Below are 23,772 nucleotides of genomic sequence, written 5' to 3'. Positions count from 1 at the left end.
AGTGCAAAGAAATTGCTGTGGTTTCTCTTCATGATTTAACGAACAATTTGGCTGATGATACTGTAAAAGTACAAATTTGTGTATTGAAATTTAAATTGCTGTTTCAAAAGTATATTGCTTATTGAAGGTATTAAAGTAAGGCAGGTTAGTAATAGAGTACTTGCCAGCGCTGTCTTCTGTATTTCCAATTGGATGCTTCTGAGCAGGAATACATCACATCCCATCTAAAAAAAAGTGGCACACTATATAGAAATATAGTCCTTGTATAATTTTTTTTTTTTTTTTAAATAAAGAAACGGTGCATTTCTACCTGACCACAGGTAGAGGTAGAAAGAGCAGTTGTAATGTCTTGGTCTTGACATTTAAGTGCCAAATGCTGATTATTTTGTGGCTCAGTTTTCAGATGTTTATAGTTTTGCTAATTTTGAGTTGTGTGAGTTGAAATTTCCTGTTGCCTATTTGCTATAGTGAATTTTTGGAGAAACCTTTGAGCAGTTTCACGCCAGTGGTATTTGCAGGCCATTTCCTGCCTTCAGAAGAGCTTGTGATGAAAGAAAAACAGTTCAGATACATTGGGAAGGGCAAATCCTGTTCTGATTGCAGCGAGAGGGGAAAGCCTGCTGTGCTTACCCGGGAGCTGAGATGGGCTCTGGGTGCCTATTGATGAGTGCAGAATTAGGCTACAGTGCCTAGAAACTTCGAGGAGTGTGTGACGTTTCTCTGAGTAACAAATGAGTATATTACTGGCAATGAAATGTAAATGAATGGAGCATTTTAGTGAAAAACCTCAAGATGGTATTTACCTGAGGAAATTCACTGCAAGGGTAGGAGTGAGTTTTGGATATGTTTTTTTTTGGTGCTGATGCAGACGCATTCTGAAGCATGCGCTTCTACCCTAAGTATGAGGAGGGGGTGCTTCTTTCCAGGTTAATCATAATCACTTAGCATTTGTGAGAATGGTAAACCCAAATCTCCCCAGAAATCCTTGTAAAATCCATGAGGGAGCAGCTAAAACCAAGATGTTCTCCCTTGCTGAATCCATTAGCAAAAATTTTGGTGAGTTGAGCAACGAGAGCTCCCCTAGCATCTTCATCAAAGACAAGAGGTCACCCTCTATCAGCTCATTAAATGAAGGACTGCTGTGGGCTTTGTGCTGCAGCCTGGCAGTGAGGGAAATCTGCCTCTTGAATGGGGGGTCTGTTCAGGCCAGTCATGTGTTTCTGTCTGTGAATCTGGTCTAATACCACAGTGCCTGGAGTTTGCTTTCTGTGGGAAATCCTAACAGGGGAAACCAAAACACATTCTGCTTCTCAGGAGAAGCAGTTGAACTCTGGAGTGTAATGTGAGGTGAAATTAAGACCAAAAAATTTGCATCACTCGAATTTTCTGTTTCAACTTTGCTTTCTTACTTTTTGTATTCTGTTTTTAGTGGATTGGACTGAGAAAGTTGCTGAGTGCTTGTTCTGGTTCGTGATGGTGTATTAATGTCCTCTTGACAAATTTGTATTTTAAGTAGTTTTGAGAACTGGTATTTGGATTCCCATTGGCATTGGTCCCTAAATATATTTTTAAGGGTGAGGTCGCAGTAACTCCAGGAGGGGACATCGGAAAACTGAAAGGATCCAAACTATTTTCCATTGGAAATCAAAACAATTTTAAGAGAAATAATTGAAAGTCATGATGCTGAATTTGGTCTTGATATAAGTCCAGTCCAAAAGGAGACCGCCGCTGTGGTACTGAAATTGAATGGCCCATAATACGCACCCATCTTGGGGTGGGTTCGCTTTGAGGCCCAACCTTTCATTGAACTCTGGGGTACCAAAACTCCTTGCTGCACGGATCATGAGCTGGTGGCCTAAGGAAAATGAGGTGGGCCAGGTAAACTGGGATTGAAGGTGATCAGAAATTCCTAATATACGGCAGATGGATATGAAACAGTCCCTGCACTGTCAGAATACAATCCCCTCTAAATGCATAATCTCTTTCTCGTGAAAGACATGTGGCCCAATATAGAAGTTTTAGGTCAACCGATTCAGTTAAAGATTAGCCTCAATATTCTGAAAGAGAAGACTGTAGTTACTTATGGACTTTAATTCCTTATAAAGGATTATGCTGGGCACCACACTACTGCTACAGTGTCAAATCTTTTTGTGGGTTTGCTAAATTAACCTTTGTAATAGAAAGGCTTCTTATGTGGTTCCAGTCAAAAGAAGAGATGGTTTTGAATTTGTAGCAACTTAAAATGCCAATGATTGGAATCCTGATCTAAAATCCATAGTTTTTTCTGTTTCTTCATAAGTTATGTTTCTCTACTGTTTTGCAAATGAGTTGCAGAGATGTGTCCACTCTGATGTACCATTGTGTGCAGACTACTTAAAATGGAAATCTCCATCAGAGGGGGAGAAACAAGTGCAGGTAATGAGGGGGAAGATAGTGCAATTAAAGGTAAACTGGTTGTCATTTGTGAAATTATGTTTGGAAAAGTGACTTTAATGGATGTAATGTTAAATCTCACAATCATGTGTAGAGAGGAAAGGCGTCAGTTTTAGGTAGTTATGTATGTTGATACAAGTTTTCAGATGATGAGTGTTTATTTTAGGTTATACCTCCCTCAGTATTCATGGCATTACATGTTCTTTTTGCTCCCCTATAAGTTTGTGCAATATTTACTGTCCTGATCTTGAAACTTATGATGAGTTGACTATTACAAAACTCTGACAAGAATCCTTTACCGTAGAAATCTGGGACAGAAGAAGCCTGTACAATAGAAATTGCTGTAATGCAGTTCCCATGTGATGTTCTGTCATGTTGAACTGCTTTGCAAGTCAGACAGGGAATAGAGACAGACACCAATGAGTACTTTACCCCAAGCACTACACATGGGACCCGATGAAAGAAATTCTGTCCCAGTGAAAGTTAATGACAGGCCAACTTGGCCAGCTTTTGACCAGTGTGAGAAAGTTTCCCAGCTGTGCATAACTTGTGTGTGTGGTGGGTGGGTGCATAATACAAATAATTGGTGGTATAGTCTAATGTTTGAGTCTCTTACAAATTTAATAGGCTTGGGAGGTAGCTGGTTCTCATTACCTCCTTGAGGGATAGTATGACAAACTGTTTCTATAGTTCCCATTTAGTAAATACTGTCATGTTGGAAAGATCTAATCTCTTCCTTGCACTTTACCTTCAAATGTTGATTTGGATGGTGACATTGGCATGAGGGACCAGCCTGTTAACCTTGTTAGGGTGCCACAGATTTCTCTTTTCAAAATAGCTCTTCGTTTTGATAGATTATCTTTGGTTTTTGGTTTTTTTTTTTTCCTTAGGACTTGTGCCATAAACAGGCAATGCCAATACTCTGTTTTCATACCCATGATGTCTCGTAGCTTCCAAACGAGTTGTTTCATTCAGGTCCAGGACAGGATTTTAAAGTGAAAAATCACTGGCCTGATTAAAAAAAGGCACTTGAGAAAACTATTATTTTGATACATTTGGACAATTGCATCATTTTTTAGGACATTTGCTGGTAGGATCAGATATTTCTAGAGAGAGTTTTTGTAGCTACTACTTTCCTCCTGGGCTGGGGAATGCTCAGAGAAGAGTGTTTACTGTGGATTTGGGAGACTGCATGGCAGCATGACATTAATGTTTTTGGTGCAAAAGTTTGTGCTCTGTGGCATTCATTAAATCAGTGTGAACTGAGACTGGAGAAAAGAAGACAGTTAAAGAGAATACAAAGTGGGAATGAAAGGAAAACAAGAAATTATGGAGTTAGGAAGAAAGAGAAGTCAGAAGATAATCCACCATTCATTTTCTAGGAGCTTGCAGACAACGTGATTTTTTTGCAACATTTCAATGTTCCAGCTACAATCTATGCTAAAGATAACCACAGGACAGAGGTAGTTTACATGTGGAATATAAATGTTGCCTGCGTGTGCACCAATATGGCAAAACGGATTGCCAGATCCCAACACTGTATGTAAACGGGTCTTCCACCCTTCTGTTTTGGTTTTAATTTAATTATAGAAACATATTCAACAGATGAGATTGTATTTTGATACCTTACTTAACATTTTTTTATTACTAAAAGTTTTAACTAAAAGCACTGGTAATTAAAATAAAGCAAGGGAACAAGATCCTGAAAAGTTTAAATGCCTTTCAGGGCTCTTTCCACCCTTCCCACCCAGTCCTTATGCCTTAAAATGGGAATCATGCAGGACAAGACGGATGCAACTAAGTCCAAATCTGTAGTTGTCATTGGAGTGCAGTTTACTTACACCTAGCATAACGTGGAGTTCGATGTTTAAATTAAGGTTTATTGACAAAGATAATCTACTGAGGAATAAAGTGAGATTTGCGTTGGTGTTGTGGTTATTCTAGAATAGTTTTGCCTGAGGACATCATTATTGTGGCATGGTCGTCTGAAATAGATTGCTCTAAATGAGAAAAAAACCCACATGTTCTTAATCTGGAATAAATATTTCCCTAGGAATTATTTTTACAGAGTTATTGTGGTCAGTGTCCCTGTCTAGACAAGCCTTTAGAGTTCTTAGGATAAAAGAGCCCTTATGGTAAGAGAATGAAACAAGTTTGTGTTTTTCGGTACATCTCCTTTTGCTGTGTTTCTTGTGATACCACTTTTAGCGGGGGATGAAAAAGCGTAGGGCTCTGCTTTTGAGGTCATGGCTGTTACTCTCCAAGAAGAAGTTGTTTTGGTGAGAAGGCAGATCTTTGACATTGAAGCTGCAGGGATTGAACCGCAGTCTGCTCCAAGGCTGTGGAGTTACATTAGCTGTGGAGTATTAGATATTTTAATGGAGATCACCATCCTAGTAAAATACTCTGAGAAGACACTTAGAAAATGGCATCAAGGCTTCATAGCCCTGTTTGTTGTTTCCTAGAGTGAAGCAAGAGTGTGTGAACCTGTAATATCACCATACTACTTCTGTAGTAGGAGGAAGCTGCTGCTCCCACTCAGAATTTGACTTTTGGTAGTTATTGCAGTGTGCTGTTCTTAGCATCAGCCTCTCAGTAGGTACCTGCTAATGCCTAATTGTCATCATTGTTTAGTGGAAATGAACTTTCATTGCCCTCCAGACGTGACTATGAAGGGTTCAGTGAACTTTTCCTTCGTCTTGCAGGTTACAAGACTCTTTTGAAAGGAATTTCAGGGAAGTTCAGCAGTGGAGAACTTGTTGCAATTATGGGTCCTTCAGGAGCTGGGAAGTCAACGCTCATGAACATTCTGGCAGGATACAGGTCAGTAACAAAGAAAATCCCAAGTAAGGTAAGATCACCTTGCCTGATGACTCCTTGGTGACAATGGCAGAAGAAATCTTACCCCAGTGTTTGTAGAAAACAGTTATTTCACAGATTTTGAATTAGATTCTTGTTGATTATATTTTTTGCTGTTTGTCCTGTTCTGGTCACTTAAAATTTATCTGTTAACAAATCTGATCCAAAAATAGGAAGCAGTTTAAAGTCCAAAACACAAAAAAAATTCTCTTTCTTAGCTGTGTAGCAAATCTGACTCAGTGTCTTATGTCTGTGATATTTTTTAAATCACATTTTATAAACACTTGAAAAAAATGCCCCTTTTTAGTCACCACTTTCATAATGTTGATGTCTTCTTGACCACACTGCAGTGTGTGAAGTGACTGTGGTTGATCTTCCTGAATCCCCAGTTGTATGGCCAAATACAAAGCGTCTCTGTGTCACTGTCGTTAGGACATAAGGAACAGGATACAGAAAATAAAAAAAAAAAAAAAGGACTTGAATGGCTTGGTGTTTTTTCAGACATTCATATAAGACACCACACATTTTGTACTAACTTTTGAGTAAAATTTTCAGCAAAATTGCATGAAGCCTCTCATGGAAGACAGCATAATCATGAAATAAATCGATTTCTATCCACTATATCAGTTTTATTCCATAGTGGGCAATAATTACCTAAGACTTCCACATACTGAGGGCTGTGGCAGCACAAGTGAAGGCAAGATTCACCCATGGTTATTTTCTTGGTTCATTTCAGAGAGACAGGAATGAAAGGAGAAATTCTCATCAATGGACAGCCTCGTGATCTGCGTTCTTTTCGCAAAGTCTCCTGCTACATCATGCAAGATGACATGCTCCTTCCTCACCTGACTGTCCAGGAAGCTATGATGGTGAAGCTTTGTTTCTTGTTATTTGAACAGGAGAAAATGGAAAAATGCCTGTGTGTTGTGCACATGTTCTTACTCCTGGTAATGCAACAAGCTGTTATCTCTGTTTGATCTCACCCAATGAAAGTGTATGGACTTTGATGATGCCTTGAATTCCATTTCAGGCTCATCCTTGTAGGGGCTGTCTGAGCTTCTTTAGCTCTATTATTTTCAATTTGTGACCAGCATTATGATTTGGAAGAAGATCTAAGGCTCTATTCCGTAGACCTCATAGAGAATGGAACCTGAAATTCTGCACAGAATGAGCCTTTGTAGGGACCATCTTTTTTCTTGGGTGGTGGATGAGTAACCTTGTCTCTCTTTCTCCCGATCTTCCATGTTCTGACTGCAAAGTGCTATTTTGACTTGAGCATGGTCTCTCTGCTACTTCTACTCTTTTGTGCCTTTTCTTTAATAAAGGCATTTTATACAGTCTCTTTCAGTTCTTCACAGGCAAACAACAGGAACAGAATAATCCCAAGACTTACAGGCAACGTAAAATTCTTCTTACTGTTTCTCGTAGCATCAAGAAGTTTACGAATTGCCAACTTGACCCATCGGTCTAGAAGTGCCTGTTGCTCAGTTTGAGAAATGATCCAGTTTTTCTCAGGATGTTAGCAAAATAAGGCTAAAGTTGCTCATACTGTATGCTAGCATCAATTCACAAATTTTAAAGCCAGAAGAATTCACTGTAGTTTTTATGCGGATAATTTTCTGTGAAGTCTCTTCTCTATGAGGAAGTTTTTCTTCTCTTCTGTTTACTTGAACATCGTCATCAGAATCATAGGACCACTTTTGTAGAATTTGGCCCAGATGATACTTGCTGTCTAAATTAATCAATCAAGGTTCTGACAAAATAATTACTTAACAGTTTAATTGCCTCTAATAAGGGTTAATCATAATGTTTTGTGGAGCTGCCTCTTGGGACAGCAGATGACATCTTTCACAAGATTATTTATTTCTGTACTTATTTGTTCACCTCCTGGAGAATGGCAGAGTTTGGTTATCCTTATGACATGGATGAAGCACAAATAAACAAATTCTTGCATTGGCTTGGAAGTTAGTGGCTGTGTAAAAACCATGACTTTCCCATCTTCCTCTGAAGCTCTTTGACTTGCAGAATGGCCTTTCTTTCTCATATGCATTTTATCAGATGCTTGAGTGGTTGCAGATTATACTCACTTACCTACTGCACAAGCGTATGTGATGCTTGTGATTTGAACATTACAGTTCAGCTTAAACTTTCCTGACTGGGTTGAAAGAAGTTATTTGAATGGTACATTGGGATGTTGTGCCTGAGACATGCACTGTTACTGGTTGCTGTGCTTCAGACCAGTTCAAAATCAAATTCCATTGTATTGCATTCCAGGTATCTGCTCATCTGAAACTTCAAGAGAAAGATGAAGGGAGGAGAGAAATGGTATGTATACTGTCCATCAAACTGAGAGGTTTTGGGGATGCCAAAGAAGTCAGTGAAGTGAGCTCTATAAAGCAGATATTTTTATCTAACATTGAATTGCATTGGACTTTTAATGATAGAACGAATCATAACCTCAAACTTGACAGGTGTCATTATAAGGGAATATTTGCTGCCATCTCTATGAAAGTTGCTTTCGATATGAGACTGAGTAGATAGTTGTAAAAGATCTGCTGAAATAAATTCACAGGTTTTGTAGGATTCCTTTTAATGTACCTTAGCAGCTTAGATTCTCTTTCATGCATGTCTGAGGGTCCAGGCATCTTGTGTGGCAAGATAAATCAGTCATGTATGGCAATGGTGAGTGTAGGCCTTAGTTTTTCCAAGGACTAATGAAAAACTCAGCAGTTCATGTAAGTGCTGCAGAAATTTCTGTGCTTGTATTTCAAAGCATTGATCTTTATGGCTATGCTGGTGAGCGTATTGTTGCACTGGACAAGTTAATGCAGTTGCAGTTTTGATACAGACTAATGTATTTTGAAACTGTGTTGGGTGACCGAGGTTTGAACAAGTAGGAAACCAGGCTAAAACATGCACCTACCTTTTCTAAAACACTGAGAATGAGTTGCACAGTTTACTTTTGCGTATTTGCTGCACTGTCCTGCTTCTGTCTGTAGCTGACATATGACTACTCTGAGTGGGAGAGAAGTCCTGGTGTGTATTTGCCCCTGGAGACCTGTAACCCAGCTGGACCTGTGCTAGGAAGTATGCTCTTCTCACCCATCCGATTGCTATGATTCCTCCCTGTCATTTATTCTGACACGGGGCTGTCCTTTTAAAGAAAATACCTTGGAGGTGTGTGACCAGACGAAGGGCTTCTGATGCATTAGCTTGTGCGTGAGGCGGCTCTATCAACTGAATTTGGGTACCTCAGTTATTCTTTAAAGGGCTGGAAATGTGCCCTTTTACACATTTATTCTGTAATGTCTGGGTCTGTTTTTTCCTAAGGACACTCAGATTTCAGAGCTCTGTCCATGCTCGGCTGGTGTTACCAGAACATGCCGAAGGCTAGGAGAGGAGCAGTTCGGTGCTGCATGGTGTGTTTCCAAACCATATATGCCTGGGGAGGGTAATATCTGGAGCTAAACATAAACAAAAAAAATCACAGCACTGGTGGAAGCAGAGATGGTTCAGGTTGTTGAGAGAGTTGTGAAAAGTGAAATGGTAGCTCAGAAAGTGTTTGGAGGTGTTTAAGCTATGTTTCAGTCCAGCCTAAGACAGCAGCAACAAGGAGACAGTATGATCTCTCATACACTGCCTCCTTGAGGAGGAAGCCTCTTATGTGGGGATTATGCTGATGGCTAATGGGGCTCATGTCCTGTACCATCCTTCCAAGAGATAAAGGGAAGGAGGTGGTTGGGCTCTTCCCTCTGATAATGAGGGTTAGTGGGTTTTGTTCTTTCTTCACCCTCTCTCACTGAGAGAGGTAGCTCCTGGAAATCAAAATCAGCACAAGTGAAGGGTCAGGCCCTGATTGGTCTAACCAGTTTTTACCATGTTAGCCACCCTTTCTGGAAAATTCCCTCCATCCAAGCAGCTATTACTTTGAAAAATGACAGGCTTATGAAAATTAAGTATTAAATGTCTGGGCTTGCTTTCTACCTTTCAAGTGGTAGATTTTTTATTGCATGAGCAATGTATGTTGGATTCACTCATTTTTATGTCTGTGTTTTTACTGATGCCAAAGAGCTTCATATAGGGCTACCAGGCCAGATCTACAATCACTGAAACAGAAAAATTCATAATCCCTGGGATTGTTCTCCTTTTGCTACAAAGACTCTGGGACAACCTGTGCCCTTCCTGAGGCTGTGTCTTGAGGAAATCCCAAACATTTGAGAGTACATGTGACAACTGAGTTGGCTCTGAGGAGAATGAAAAGTCAATGCCTGCACTTTAAAGAGTAGACTGTGAAGAACAGATGAGACAAGAGCAGATCTTTGCTCTGTAGAAACCAATGATTTTTGTTACACAGTTCTCCAGTCCCTTGTAAATACAGCTTAGAAGTTCTATTGAAAGAAGCTTCTTGGTATCACTGTAGTACTTCCTCACATGCTGCAAAGCTCGTTTGATACCAGTACCGTATCCAAAGGGTGCTATGGAAGAACTGATCTCACCATTTTCACAGGCAAGGTTTCCGTACTGAGACAGGTCATGTAGGACAAACAAATAAAATTTGGGGCAAAATAGTAAACGGTAGACTGTTAAGCCCCACTGAATCTAATAAATCCTACATTAGATGTAAAAAGGCTTTGGTGTATGGGTAGTGAAACAAAGTCATGAGCTAGTTTACATTCTCCGTGAAAATCAGTGAAGAGGCTTTTTCTTTTGTGCTAATGAATTTAAATGACACATTGTTGTTGCTCCCGTAGGTAAAGGAAATATTGACAGCCCTTGGTTTGCTGACGTGTGCCAATACGAGGACTGGGAGTCTTTCTGGAGGCCAGAGGAAGCGTCTTGCCATTGCTTTGGAGCTGGTGAACAATCCTCCTGTCATGTTTTTTGATGAACCAACCAGGTACTTCAAGGCCAAAAATTTAAGATAAACGAATACTGCCTTATATAGTAGAATAGTGCTGCAGAAAGGTTATTCACCTCTTAAGTCCTTGGAAAGGCTCATTTTGTGTTGCCTGTAAGTGCTGAACAAGGCCACAAGTAATAATTCGACTTGGTTACTTAGAACCTTAGGTCACGGCTGTAACCGCCGGACCATAGGACTGTAAATGATTTTTAAGGGAGGCACAGACTGAAACAGGAAGAGAGAGAGAGAGAGAGGAAAATATTTTCAGATTATGGCCCGAGTTTTCTTTTTCAAGCAAAGATAGCTTGAATCTAAGCATTTTAAAGTGTGACTTTTAATAATGAATGTGGCATACTTAGAATAAAATTCTGTGATCAGTCTAGGAGGAGGCTGGGACAGCTATGAATATGTATCTATTTGTTAAAGTTGGGAGAATTTAAATCTGCAGTCCTAAAATGCAGAAGTCCCTTAAGGCAGCTCTGAGAATACTCTGTTTTTCATTCTCAGGCATGCTTCCAACTTAATTAAAAGACTGATGGAGAAATACAAGCGTAAGGTTGGCATATGATAAAATTAAAGTGCCACAGAGAAAATTTATAAAAGGATAATAGTGAGAGACCAAAGGAGCAAATGCATCTGCTAGTTTTGAGTGGTGCCTATGGACCTGTGGATAACAAACTTCTTTCTTTATATTCAGCGGCTTGGATAGTGCATCATGTTTTCAGGTTGTCTCTCTGATGAAGGCTTTAGCCCAGGGTGGCCGTTCCATCATCTGCACGATTCACCAGCCCAGTGCTAAACTGTTCGAGTTGTTTGATCAGGTATTATTCTCAAACTCGACCTCTTTATGTGTGGTTTAGGTAGGTTATACTTTCAAGGCTACGCTCTTTAAGTAAAAACATTAATAATTTCTCATCTAAATTAAATAAATCATAGCAAAATACACTTTTGGATTGTTTTTTTCTTCTTCTCTGCCCATTTCCATTATTTACATGTAATGTTATTAAAGAATCTGGCTGGTACGTTTGTGAAATCATGATTATCACACGTGTGATTTTCATGCCTTCATCCACCACGGCTTCTGTTAGTAAAGTAAATTAGAGTAATTTAAGAGCAAGAGAGTTGTCTGCAATGTTACTGCTACACATTCTTATCCTAACTACACAGGTGCAAATTCAGAAGAATTTATTCATGTGAAGTAGTAATAATTGAAATTGAGTCCATTGGAGATGTTTTCTCTAACCTAACAACAAGACACGGACCACGTGTGTTTAAGTTAGATTTAAATTTACTTTAATCTTGTTGGGAGATTTCAGTTAGACCTGTGAGAGCTAAGAGGAAACCTACTACACTATAGGTGAACAAGCTCTTGCAGATTGCCAGTCTGGCAAGGAGGTTTGTTTAAAGTCAATAGTGTGGCTAAAAGTAAGAATAATCAAGCTGTTTCCCCTTGCTGTGCTGTTCCACCTCTCTTGCCATTCCTGCATTCACCAGCCTTGTCTCCCAACCCAAAATATCCATAACGTGTGGAAATTAGATAGCTTGGCTCGACAGTTTCTCGCTTACATTCAGCTTGAGTCTAAAGCTGGAATTAGTCTGTTTCTGTGTTAATGTGCTTTAAGTCCTGGAGGGGATGTTTGCTGAGCCTTAAGCATTTCGTTTTCCGTTAGTTGTAATTCCATGCAAAGGTAGTTCCAAGTGGTGACAAATCTTCCTAAGGGGACAAAAAGAGATCGTTAGGTTCATGGATTGCTATCATACAGATAGCAGGTTCAAATATTTTGCTACTACTTCACATTTTTCTTTAATCTTTTTTTTCCTCTTTGCCTTGTTTTCCAGCTCTATGTTTTAAGTCAAGGTCAATGCATTTACCGTGGGAAGGTAGTAAACCTAGTCCCTTACTTGAGAGATTTGGGGTTGAATTGCCCAACCTACCACAATCCAGCAGATTTTGGTAAGGACAGTTTGAATAGTTTATTTGATTTATTTTGTATTTGATTAGCACCTTCAGGGTAATGGGGACCACAGTGCATTTTTATACTTTTGTACCTATATACATATGTGCATGTGTACATATATGTGCCAAAATTCAAAATAAAATTATTCAGGTTTTTTCTAAGTAATTTGAATGCCATCTAGTGGTAAAATTTAGTGAATATTTCTCTCTGGTGGAAGTCCAGGTCCAGGAAATGAAAGATAAAACATATTCTTCAGCGTTTCATAGTAATTAATCTCAGTGGCTTTTCGAAGTGGCTCCAGCATTCTGGTTTTTTATTTTGAACAATACTGGTGGTATTGTACAGCTAATAGTGTTGAAGGTTTTTTCATTGTTGTTTCTTAATTCCAAAGAAGGAGTAAGGACCATAAAATAGACTTTTGTCATTTTTTATTACCAAGACTATCCCATATTCATTGTCAGAGAACTCTCTGAAGAATTATAGAAAGATACTTTTAAATTACATGTGTATACATACGAATTTGCATGTGGCATTTTAGAGCCTGTTCTAGACAAAACTCCTGTTTCTGTCAATGCTACAGAATCAAGGGGGTCTAATAATAAGGCTTGTAACTAGTCAGTAGTGTAAACCAGTATCTTACCTTCTATTTTTTGTAGTTATGGAAGTAGCATCTGGTGAATATGGAGACCAGAACAGCCGACTGGTAAGGGCAGTACGGGAGAGGATGTGTGACACAGACTACAAGAGAGATGTTGGTGGTGAGAATGAGTTGAATCCCTTCCTCTGGCACCGGCCTTCTGAAGAGGTATTTTGTGTATCACAACTAAGGGGCATGGCTTGAGGCTGGAGGGGGAGGAAGAGAATTTAAGTCCTCGGTCAATGGAGGAGGTTTCTGGGCACATTCAGCTGATGAGAGTGGGGTTTTGTGAATGAAAACTAAGCAAGATACTGCAAAGAAAGAAGTTTATTCTTTTACGTGTTTCCGCAGGATTCCTCCTCCACAGAAGGCTGCCACAGCTTCTCTGCCAGCTGCCTAACCCAGTTCTGTATCCTCTTCAAAAGAACTTTTCTCACCATCATGAGGGATTCGGTAAGACTGCCTTTATAATAACTTTTGTAACCAAAAGATCTATTCAGTTGATTGTGAGGTAGTGTAATACGCCTTAAAGGTCCTGTCCAACAGCCCATGCATGAAGATCATCACAGAATTTCAAAGGAAAGAGACTGATCTTTCAGCCTCACTATTAACTGTACTGTCTTCATTGTGAACAACAGTTTTCTTCAGAGGCACTCAGGAACATCTGGCCTAAAAACCTAAAGCTTAAACCCACTCTGTGCTGGCAGGTCCCTTATACAGTTATTTATGCTACTGAAAAGTGAGTGAGAAGTTTTACTGGGTGTCACAAAATTAGTTTTTCCAGAAAATTCAGGGTGGCAGAGATAATAATTTCAGTGTGATGTAAGGCTAATACTTAAAGTCTTTATTTTTGAAACAGAAAATTGGGAAATAAACATTTTGCTTCTCTGAAAAGGGAACATTTCTGTTTTCATACGTTTAATGTCAATGTGAAGTAAGTATCGTAGTGAAACTCTTAGTTCCCAAGGAAAGAAAACATGTCTTTCACCTTTTTTCTTAAAAATAAACAACCCCCTTCAAAATCCCAAAGCCTGCAGTTTTCACATATGTTCATTAAATGTTTTGGGTACCTAGTTTGCATTAATAAAATGCAATGGGCCTTTTTTCTTTTACTCTCGTTCTTCTTATCTTTAAGTAGCTGAGTTGTTTGTGAATTTAAAAGATAGGACTATTTACATTGTCCGATGGATGCTTTGAAATGTCCTCTAGATAGGATTGCCCCTTGATTGACAGGCGTGACTAAAGGAGATGAGCTTCCTCAACTAGACTTTGCATGGCACACCTGTCCAAGGAACTCACCTACGTACAGTATAATGGGTACTGGTTGGCCACGTGCTTTTCTCTGTGGCAGTTTGGCAATGTGATAAATCTGAAGGGAGTTTGTCTGCTGCTTTTTATGTGTGTTGCAGGGGAAGACAATATATACATTAATAGCAGGGGAAAGCTAGACAGTGCATCTGTACTGGTGGGCACATGGGGGATTCAGATGAGGTAATTTGGAAACCAAAAGAAGTTGAGCCATGTGGAGCTCAGCATGAGTAAGTTACCCTTGTGACAGGGTAAGCTGAGCTTCACTGAGTTCCAGATGCTGCAGCTACAGTGCTTTTGCCCTGCACCCAGGCAGGTATCTCCTAGGACGCCACCATTTCCAGTGTAGATTGTCCACACAGAACTACAGGCCTGGAAGAAACTTACTGGACCATTGTGTCCAGACCTCTGCTGTAAGCACGGTATTCCTTCCCTTTCAGAAAGGGAAACACTACGTTGAATGGCATAGTAAAAGCAATCGGCTGTTTTTCCCACTGCTCTGTTTGGGAAGATAAGGCAGAACCATGCAATTGTAGTGGTTAGGAAGCATCTTCTTATTTCCAGACCATACATATTTTATGCCCATTTGTTGTTTTGCTAGCACATTTCTTTCCCATAACTTGTTCTTCTCCCTTGCTGTTTTACATTATAGTGCATTTCATTTAAGGATTAATTAAGCTGTTAAATTTTGCCTTCCTGCAATCTGGAATAGTTTGCACATCTGGTCTGGTACCAAATACTTGGTCAAAAATAAATTGGCATGTTCATGTGGGAGGGCTCTTGTAATCCAAAGCGTACATACAGCTTCACATTCTCTGTGTTGCTCAACTAGCTGGTCAGAACGTCTCTGGTACACTTGGAGAGCATATCTCAGAGGCGTGCAAGCACTAACCATGGATCATATGGTTCTCTCCTCGTCTCCACCAAGATGAAACTAACTTATTTTCTGATGCATAGATTGAAGAACAGTGTTGTTTTTAAGATTTTTTTTTTTTTTTCTGCTCAACTGTAAAGGCTTGCAGTTGTTCTGAATTCTATCGTTGCTTTTGTTCTTCCATACCCCTTGTAGGAATACTGTACTGCAGAGAAGGCGCAGAAGGCTAATTTATGCCTGATTAAGTTGCTTTGGTCTATACAAGCCTGAAATACCTTTTCTGCCTCTCTTCTGCTCTGGAAAATTTATCTTTTATTCAGAGAAAAAGTGGCAGTAAGATTTCAGGTTGCAGCATTTGCAGTTTCTGCCTATGTTTACAGGAAGAAGTTTTCTGTACTGTAATAGCTGTGTGTCTGATTGACACTGGGAAGCTCATTACAGTAAGTTTTCCTTAGCTGAAGCCCAGTTTGCTGGGAATGAACATTTCTGTATAAAATCTTCTGGACACAAGTACTTCTTTTCTGCAATCTGTATATCTGATTTCAGTCGTACTGACATTGGTTTTGAGCCCAGACTTTCTGATCAGAAATGCTACTCTTTCCTTGCTTGTAGGTCCTGACACACTTGCGTATCACCTCACACATTGGCATTGGACTGCTCATCGGCTTGCTCTACTTAGGCATTGGCAATGAAGCTAAGAAAGTCCTCAGCAACTCCGGCTTCCTCTTTTTTTCCATGTTGTTTCTTATGTTTGCTGCGCTCATGCCAACTGTCCTTACATGTGAGTACCAGTCATACTGTTACATCATGGACAAGGGATTGCAGTAAGCTGGGAGGGTGTTGGAATGTGTCTGTTTTGTGTAAGATAACGTTTGACTTGTGCTTCTGCTTCTAAGACATGTGTGGGGATAAATCTTGCCCTTGCTAAACTACTTTGTAGAGGCAAACAGAGATAGGCTTGTCCAGTGGAACCTCTCTCCTCCCCAGTCCTGTCAGTGTTTCTCAACCTGGACAGTTCACTGTTACAGACCTGGACTGGAATTTCCCCTTGTGCCAGTGCATCTCAACCATGCTGGTGGCTGGTCTTAGGGAGAATGTAATAATTTTTCTAGGACTTGTCAGTCATGGCTCCTGCATAAGATTCGCATATTCATGTGGTGTCAGAAGCAAACTCCTGCAGTATGGACTGTTTCATGCTTCTCTGGGAGTGCTGGTTTTGGATTCCCTGTTGGAGCAAAAGAAATAACCAGGTTCTTTGAGTTTTGACACCATTTTTAATTCAAAAAGCCTCTTCAAGGGAGGTTCAGATCATCTGAATAGACTGATACATAGTCTAAACAGTGAGCGACTCTGAGGGCGTACCTCTCACATTTCGTTACAAATCGTTGAAACTACTGCTGCTCTGTCAAAGGCCTCAGAGTTCCAGTCCCACTATGGGACTGCAGCAGTGCAGGATTAGACATGGATAAACAATATTGTACACTGACAACCTAACTTAATAAATTTGTGTTCTCTGTAGTTCCTCTTGAGATGGGAGTATTTCTTAGAGAACATCTGAACTACTGGTACAGCCTGAAAGCCTACTATCTCGCCAAAACCATGGCTGATGTTCCTTTTCAGGTATATGCTCTGCTCCTCAGTGAAACAAGAACTTTTTAAGTTCATGGCAAGTCTGTTTGCTAAGAAGTATTGTATAGTATTGTACCAGTATAGTACTGGTATTTTGTCCATCTGAATAGTGTATATTGTACGAGTATATTACTGGTATTTTATCCATCTGAATAGTGGAGAAACTGTCCATGTGTGTGTGCTGAAGCTTCATGTCCAAACCAGAAGTACCCTTAGAGTAAAGAGCAGGACTTCACAAAAGCCGAGGCCTGACCCAATATTTGTTTAATAAACAGATGACCATCTTTGGTTTTTTGCAGAAGGGGAATTGAAAAGGGCTGTGAGTGAGTGGGATCTGTTTTCTGTTGCTCAAGTAGTAAGACAGATATGACAATCTGTGACAGATGTATTTATTCTCTTCAACCATGCCTGTTGTGTAATGGAAAGGCTGAGAGCTATGGATTAACTGGAACTCCCTATGTTTTTATCTTATTCAGAGTAACAGTGAATGGCTTTAATGGACTAACTCAAGTCTTACCTTCTTGCAGATCATGTTCCCTGTGGCTTACTGCAGCATTGTGTACTGGATGACTTCACAGCCATCTGACGCACTCCGATTCGTCCTCTTCGCAGCATTGGGAACCATGACATCACTGGTGGCTCAGTCACTGGGTCTTCTCATAGGTGCGGCCTCTACATCGCTCCAGGTACTGATGTGTTTTGTGGTCTCACAGGAACCTGCTGTCTCCTAACACTGACTGCTTACTGTGGCTGCTGCTGTGTCCCCAAGACATTTGTTGAGAGATGCAGTCAAAAAGTTGTCTTGGTCTGATACAGCTACTTGATGCTTCCCACTAGCATCAACGTAAACAGCATATACATGCACTGCATGTGAGGCTCTGAAGTTCTTTCCCCACTTGAACGTGTCTCTGCCCGCCCCTGCTTGAGTGGATTGTCACTTGCTGTTCATCCCAGGTTGAGCAGGTACTAGAAACTGTAGGTGCATTTCTGTGCATCTACAAAGTGGAGGTAGGCCATGAGGATCAGTAGTTCAGGGAGGGTTCCTCCATACACGTTCGAAAGGGTTGCAGGAGGCAAGGTAGGAAGAGGCTTGCCCAGAAACTAAACTTCTGCAGAGGGAGGGAGAGAAGCGGCTGTTGGCATGACTTGTTACGCTGAAAGCTGGCCGTGTAACTCTGCTTCCTGGCAGGAGATGTGCTGAGGTGACCATTCCACAGCAGAACTGTTTTGTGGTGCTTGTGATAACAGATGGTATTGACGTTAATATGCACTGATGCTATCAAGATTTCTGCAGTAGAAGACTTGATTCCCTCTCTGTGCCACCCTGTGGAGACCAGCATAGCCCTACTGTATGATCCCTGTGCTTCTGCTCTCCCCAGAAATACCTATATGGTCCTTTGCCCTGGAGGGGATGTAGAGAGGACAGGCTAGAGTTGGGTCAAGATCAGTCTTCCCCACCAGAGTGACCCAGCTAGAGATGTTCCTTATACGCTTCACAACATTTTAGGACCAGTTGAAGCTACTATTCATGTGGGCTAGTGAGGAGGGAAGGTCTGTGTGTCCTCAGTGGGGAGTGAGTGAGAAAGGATAATATTTAGAAAGAGGGATCTCATACCCAGAAAAGCAAGGGAATCACAGTGCCCATCTTGCTCTGTAAGCTTCTTGATGGATTCAAATCCTTCAAAGGACAGATCCCAGCACAATGGCAGCAGCAACTGGTAGAAGGGTTTAGGAAGAGGAGAGAGACCTCTTTTCCTCCACTAACAGCATTTAATCTCCCCTTCACAAGAAATCTCGTCAAAAAAACCCAGTAATTTCCTAGCATTTGAAATGGTGATAATTTTGGGGAGTAGCATTACGAGAAGGACTTGAATGGTATTGCTCCCCACTGCCTAAAGAGTAAGTTTTGCACTGCCTGTTTGGGTTTGGCACAGAACAGAGGATTTGGCATAAGGGAAGTCCACTCTTTTAAAGGCTGGTTTCCTCACTGGAGGTCAGGGCATCAGATGAAAGAGCAAGTTAATTTGTGGGGATTTTTTTCCTCTAGCTGTCTGACAAGAGGCTTGTCTATTCCCTCTCTTCACAGGTGGCCACTTTTGTGGGACCTGTTACTGCCATCCCGGTGCTTCTGTTCTCTGGGTTTTTTGTCAGCTTTGATACCATCCCGACGTACCTCCAGTGGATGTCCTACATTTCCTATGTCAGGTACTGCTCGGGAGGCCATTAACCTCCCATCTGGAAATGCTGTTTGTTTGCCTTTGCTTGTTTGGTTGGTTATTTTTGGCGCCAAAGAGGTTGTGTTCACAGCACATTCTTTTGGAGTGTAAACATACGTATGATGTGTACGACATTATCTCACTGCATTTTATGTTGTATATGATGTGAAATAAATAGGAACATTCAGTACAGACTATGGGCCGCAAGTCCATGTCGGTCACCTTGAGTTCAGTGGGATTGCGCAGCATGCAGATCTTCCTGGATTTTGCAATAGTGGATTTCTGAAATAGGGACAGTATGCCCAACTGAGAAATTGATGTCAACACCTCATTTTGGAAGAAAATGTTTTGTAAATCACTGCTGTATCCTAGGTAGACTTGTTGGACAGAGATGTGGTTTTAAGTTTTGGAGTAGCACTGCCACAAGAGGCGTGGGATTTGTGTCATCTCTAATCTAAACTCGTGTTTTAAGAACCGTAGGCACCTTGTATCATATCTGTGTCTGTAGCTGCTGTCTGCGACAGCTGTGTTGAGACGGGATGAGTGTCATCAGGAAACCTCTGGAGGCTAGCACAGAGGGATAGTTCAGACTAGACATTTAAATGTTTATAGCTAAAATTAGGTGAGGTGAATTTTCCCATCCCTCTTTTCGCCACCCTGCCCAAGCTGCACTATTACTGACAAAACCCAAGCTAAAATATCCTCTCATTTGGTAAGTGAGGTCTTACACAGAAACCTATCAAAGATTAAGAGACCGCACCCCCTGAGTTAGTACCTAGAATTCAAGATGAGGCCTTACGCTGTTGTCTAGGCTGTGTGAGGTCTCCTGAGGGCAGAGGGAGCTATCATACGCCTGGGATCCGTGATGGCTTACCTGCTCGCCAAGTCAAGTGTTAAGTGGACCCAGTGGCAGGGGGCATGTGGGAGCTGTGTGTTGTTAGTGAAAATGTAGCGCGTGGAAGGAAAGAGAAGAGATGTTCAAGATTTATGCTGGTTTAAATATATTTCTGACCTCAAACCATAAGTGTACCCCTGTTGCTTATTTTTAAAAAATTGAATTAATAATGTCACTTTTAAAAGGGGAATTTCTGAATATGAGCTGAAATTAGTCTGCTTTCTGTTTTGACATTTTTCTTTGGAGAAACTGCGCTATACACTAACTGGAAGCAGTTAAAGGCAAAATCTCTGTCCTTGTTCAGTCTTACGTAAAATGCCGGTGACATGTCATGTGCATGATTGTAACAGGGATAGAACTTGCCCCGAGACACATGTGTCAGAACGATATTGAACCCCTCGGTGTTTCAGCTGAGCTCCCGTAGGGATTAATACAATCTGGTGGAGTACTTCTAAGCAGATCATCAGGACTTTTCCTTGTAATCCATCCTTCTTCTTTCCAGGTATGGGTTCGAAGGAGTTATTCTCTCCATCTATGGACTGGATCGAGAAGATCTGCATTGTGACAAAGATGACACTTGCCATTTCCAAAAATCGGAGGCCATTCTGAGAGAACTGGATGTAGAAAATGCCAAACTTTACCTGGACTTCATTGTTCTTGGAATTTTCTTCTTCTCTCTGCGCCTAATTGCCTATTTTGTTCTCAGATACAAAATCCGAGCAGAGAGGTAAAGGAAAAACAGCTAAAATGATGCAGTAGGAAGATCTTTAGACACGCAATAGAGGGCACTTGACATTGTCTCACTGTGGCAGGCCGGTCTCAGTGCCCAGCTAGATGCTGTTATGACCTAGCCCATAGAGAACCACAATGGGATAGTGGACATATAGTGTTAAGCCAATCAGTCCAGGTGGGTTGGGTCATGTTTTCATTACACTTTCTAGCTTTAACTAGGAAGAAGAAATAGAAGGGAATTTTATACCACAAAATATCAATGCCGAGGCAGTGTAACTGTAATAACAAAAAAACTGGCTGCAGGAACTTTCCTTGTGAAAACCAATTTCGTGATAAGATCTCTAGGATACTAGTGCTGGTAGCCAGAACAGTATAATGTCATCCATAGTTGACAAGGTAATGAGATGCAAAATGGGAAATGCAAAGAAAATAGGATTTTCTCATCTTTTTAAATTCAGAGTTCCATCTTTGCGGTTTTGTATGTATTATTTTGCAGTTCTTTTCCACAGAATTACCACTTCTGGCCAAAAGTCTGTAAATGTATTAATTAATAAGGTAAAGATATCTTTTTAATATGGATACTTTTTTAAAAACAAACCTAAAGTGATTCAATTCATTTTTTTTGTTTCTGTCTAAATTCAGAATTCTGGTGCTTTACTTGTCGAGCTGGTCTCATATCTGAAAACTGTAATGATAGAAGGAAAAGGCAGATTCTGAGTCTGCACTAAACCTGTGGTCCAAATTTGGAAGCATCAATAGATAGCACAGTCAGTCAGACATGTTCAGTCTGTCGCTGAATGGTTGAAAAAACATTATTTTGCAGTGTTTTTTAAATCCTCGATATTTGTGAGATTTAAAATACTAACTGCTCATTATCTGTTTGATCTACCTCCTGTGAATGAAAAAATCAAAGCACTCCAAGGCTCATTTTTTCTTAAATTGTGAAACCAGAATCTATCCCTAAAGCCTGAGCGATTGTTAAAGCCTGATGGAGTTCAAGAGCTGTCCACATCTTAAAGCTTGGGGTATTGTGTTAGAACACCTGTGACTGCCTCATATGGCCATGTTCATTGTATCTGCAACGTACTGTGTGTAGAGCTGTTCTCAAACCATACAAATGACCTTGTAGTATTGCAGGTCTAATTATGCAAAGAAGTTCTGTTGTCACCCAAAGTCTACGTGCACAACATGGGAATTAATAGCCAACTGATCGAAACGCGGATGAAACCATTAAAAGCAGCATGCGTTTGTTTTGCATATCTCACCATTGTAAACTTGGCAGGGGGAATTCTGGTTCCAGGTTGATGTGAATTTTGTCGCTGGTTTTCGCGGGTTTGGATTTTTCAACCCAAAATGAAATTGTGGGGCCGGTACTCATGTTGGACGCCTTGGTGAACTTCTGTGCGAATTCCACTACCTTCTGCCATTACTGTGCGTTTGCCTTCGTGTCACAGACCTCCGAGTCAGACCGACAGGTTCTGTAAGTGCGTAATTCCTATCAGGATGCTGAAGCCTTGCAGATTGGAAGGAGCTCAATGTCAGCAAACCGTTCAGGAGCTCAGCAGCTCATGACAGCAGAGTAGATGAAGAGAGACCTTGCGCATCTGCTGGCCACCAGCTGTCACAATTCACAGGCTGTTTTTGCAGACTCCGTGGCTACGTCTATACTAGTAAACTAAATAGTGCCAGGGCCAGCTCTGTTAGTCCTCAGACAACTGGGGCTAATAGGGGTGGTCCCTGTACTGTGCTAAATTCTAGACAGAGGCCAAAGATTGTCTGCAAAAGCCAGGGCTGTGCTGGGCTGCAGCTCTGCCATTTAGTGATGAAGACAATTGTTTCCCAGTTTTTCTGGCCTGTGCCCAGGCTCTCTTTAATTTGCCAATACAGACATAGACCGTGTGCATCTGTTAAACTCAGGACGCTTGAATTAAGCCTGTGTTCTGGAAGACTTTAAGTCAAGTCCCATGTTTTAGGAAGGTTAGCTGAATTTTCCCTGGAAATAAGATTGACCTGTGTGAAAGCAAGGTCAATCTTTACTATAGAAGAGAGAAGAAAATCCTTACACAACCTCTTTGCATAGTTTTGTTGCTGGTTTTTAATAAAAAGCTTTTATACAGCTCTGCAGCTTGTCCAGGCATAATCACAAGGTATGGACCTATATGGCTGTCAGATATGAGAAATTCAGAAATTTTGTCAATTCTAAATAATTCTCATAACTGTGAACAGTTTTTGAAGAAGTCACAAGCTGAAATCCCTTGGCACAACGTGCCTTGATTATTTCAAGACTCTCAAAATATTTGTGAATATGACAGGTGGTTCAAATGCTGTTTGCAAGCAGACAAAAGACTACATTTGCCAAATTACTCTTTTGCTGCACACTGCTGGTCTAGCTGTAGGCTAGCTGAGTAGGAAAGAGTGTGACATCCATGGCAGTAAATACCTTCAGGGTTTATGTTTTGTGTTTACCAGCACCATTTACCAAATACCACACTGAAAATCCATTGCAGTGTACCAAGTGAAGTAACTTTGTGTATTAACTTACACAGTGACAATGTCTTCTCCTATCTAGGCCGATTTAGCAGTATGAGTTCCTTAGATGCATCTTGTTACCTGTGCCTGTTCCTCTGTTTGTAGACTTTTTTATTTTACCTCTTTAGTCTCCCAACATATCCTCCTGTACTGTAACTTCGTATTGTATTATGGTAGCTAGAAGTCTGGTCCTCCATGGGTGTTCCTAAGAAAATGCATGCTCTGGGATATTTTTTGTCACTTCTTTTTTTATTAGATAGGCTTTTTCCCAGCCATCTGCTGGCAGCATTTAGGTGGAAGTTACTATTTTAAGGAACACTTTCAGACTGTAGTATCCAAGAAAAGAAATAAATGAATTCTCTTGAAACTCAGTGCTACACATAGATAATTATTCTTTCCCTCTAAAATTAACTGATGATATCTTTTGTCAGTACTGTGGGACAGAAGTATTTAAAATCCATCCCAATTATGTTTTCGTATATTGCAAGGATTTTTAACATAGTCTCAGCTTGGGGTTTTTTCTGTTTATGTGGAAGTAAATTCTAACAGACTGGTATAAAACATATTCCCAGATTAATGGGCTGAGCATGCATGTGCTGTAGTGTTAAGCAAGCACATTCTGAACCTCTGGAGGCTTCACGCAGAAGAATAGTGAGGCCAGCAAGATTCTAAAGACTTAAATCCTCAATTTATATAGCCATATAGAAATAGCCATAAACTTGTTGAAATCAATGCCATGATTACTGTTTGAACCAGTCACAATCTGGCTAAAAGTTGGTTAAGAGGCTAAAGAATTTTAAAG

At 40.6% G+C, this 23,772-nt stretch overlaps 1 protein-coding gene across 2 annotated transcripts in view; it reads left to right on the top strand.

The window, feature by feature from the left end:
* The window catches only part of ABCG1 (ATP binding cassette subfamily G member 1), a 52,910-nt gene extending 31,896 nt beyond the window's left edge, over window positions 1-21,014 (top strand). Inside the window, exons 3-16 of one of the 2 annotated variants that reach the window (XM_086480137.1) lie at window positions 5,139-5,256; window positions 6,029-6,161; window positions 7,567-7,617; window positions 10,044-10,189; window positions 10,890-11,013; window positions 12,032-12,146; window positions 12,807-12,955; window positions 13,139-13,240; window positions 15,582-15,750; window positions 16,489-16,589; window positions 17,126-17,284; window positions 18,685-18,803; window positions 20,212-20,436; window positions 20,951-21,014. In XM_086480137.1, the coding sequence (XP_086336263.1) occupies window positions 5,139-5,256; window positions 6,029-6,161; window positions 7,567-7,617; window positions 10,044-10,189; window positions 10,890-11,013; window positions 12,032-12,146; window positions 12,807-12,955; window positions 13,139-13,240; window positions 15,582-15,750; window positions 16,489-16,589; window positions 17,126-17,284; window positions 18,685-18,803; window positions 20,212-20,436; window positions 20,951-21,014 (1,775 nt within the window). Of the gene's footprint in view, window positions 1-5,138; window positions 5,257-6,028; window positions 6,162-7,566; window positions 7,618-10,043; window positions 10,190-10,889; window positions 11,014-12,031; window positions 12,147-12,806; window positions 12,986-13,138; window positions 13,241-15,581; window positions 15,751-16,488; window positions 16,590-17,125; window positions 17,285-18,684; window positions 18,804-20,211; window positions 20,441-20,950 lie in introns of those variants that run through there. The other variant, XM_086480205.1, reaches the window with a different exon arrangement.
* The last annotated feature ends 2,758 nt before the right edge of the window (window positions 21,015-23,772 follow it).

Source organism: Leptosomus discolor, chromosome 1, assembly GCF_034619465.1.
Source record: "Leptosomus discolor isolate bLepDis1 chromosome 1, bLepDis1.hap2, whole genome shotgun sequence".
In the NCBI taxonomy this organism is placed as follows: domain Eukaryota; kingdom Metazoa; phylum Chordata; class Aves; order Leptosomiformes; family Leptosomidae; genus Leptosomus; species Leptosomus discolor.
Note: the sequence above shows the minus strand (reverse complement) of the source record. Positions and strands in the feature narration are given on the sequence as shown.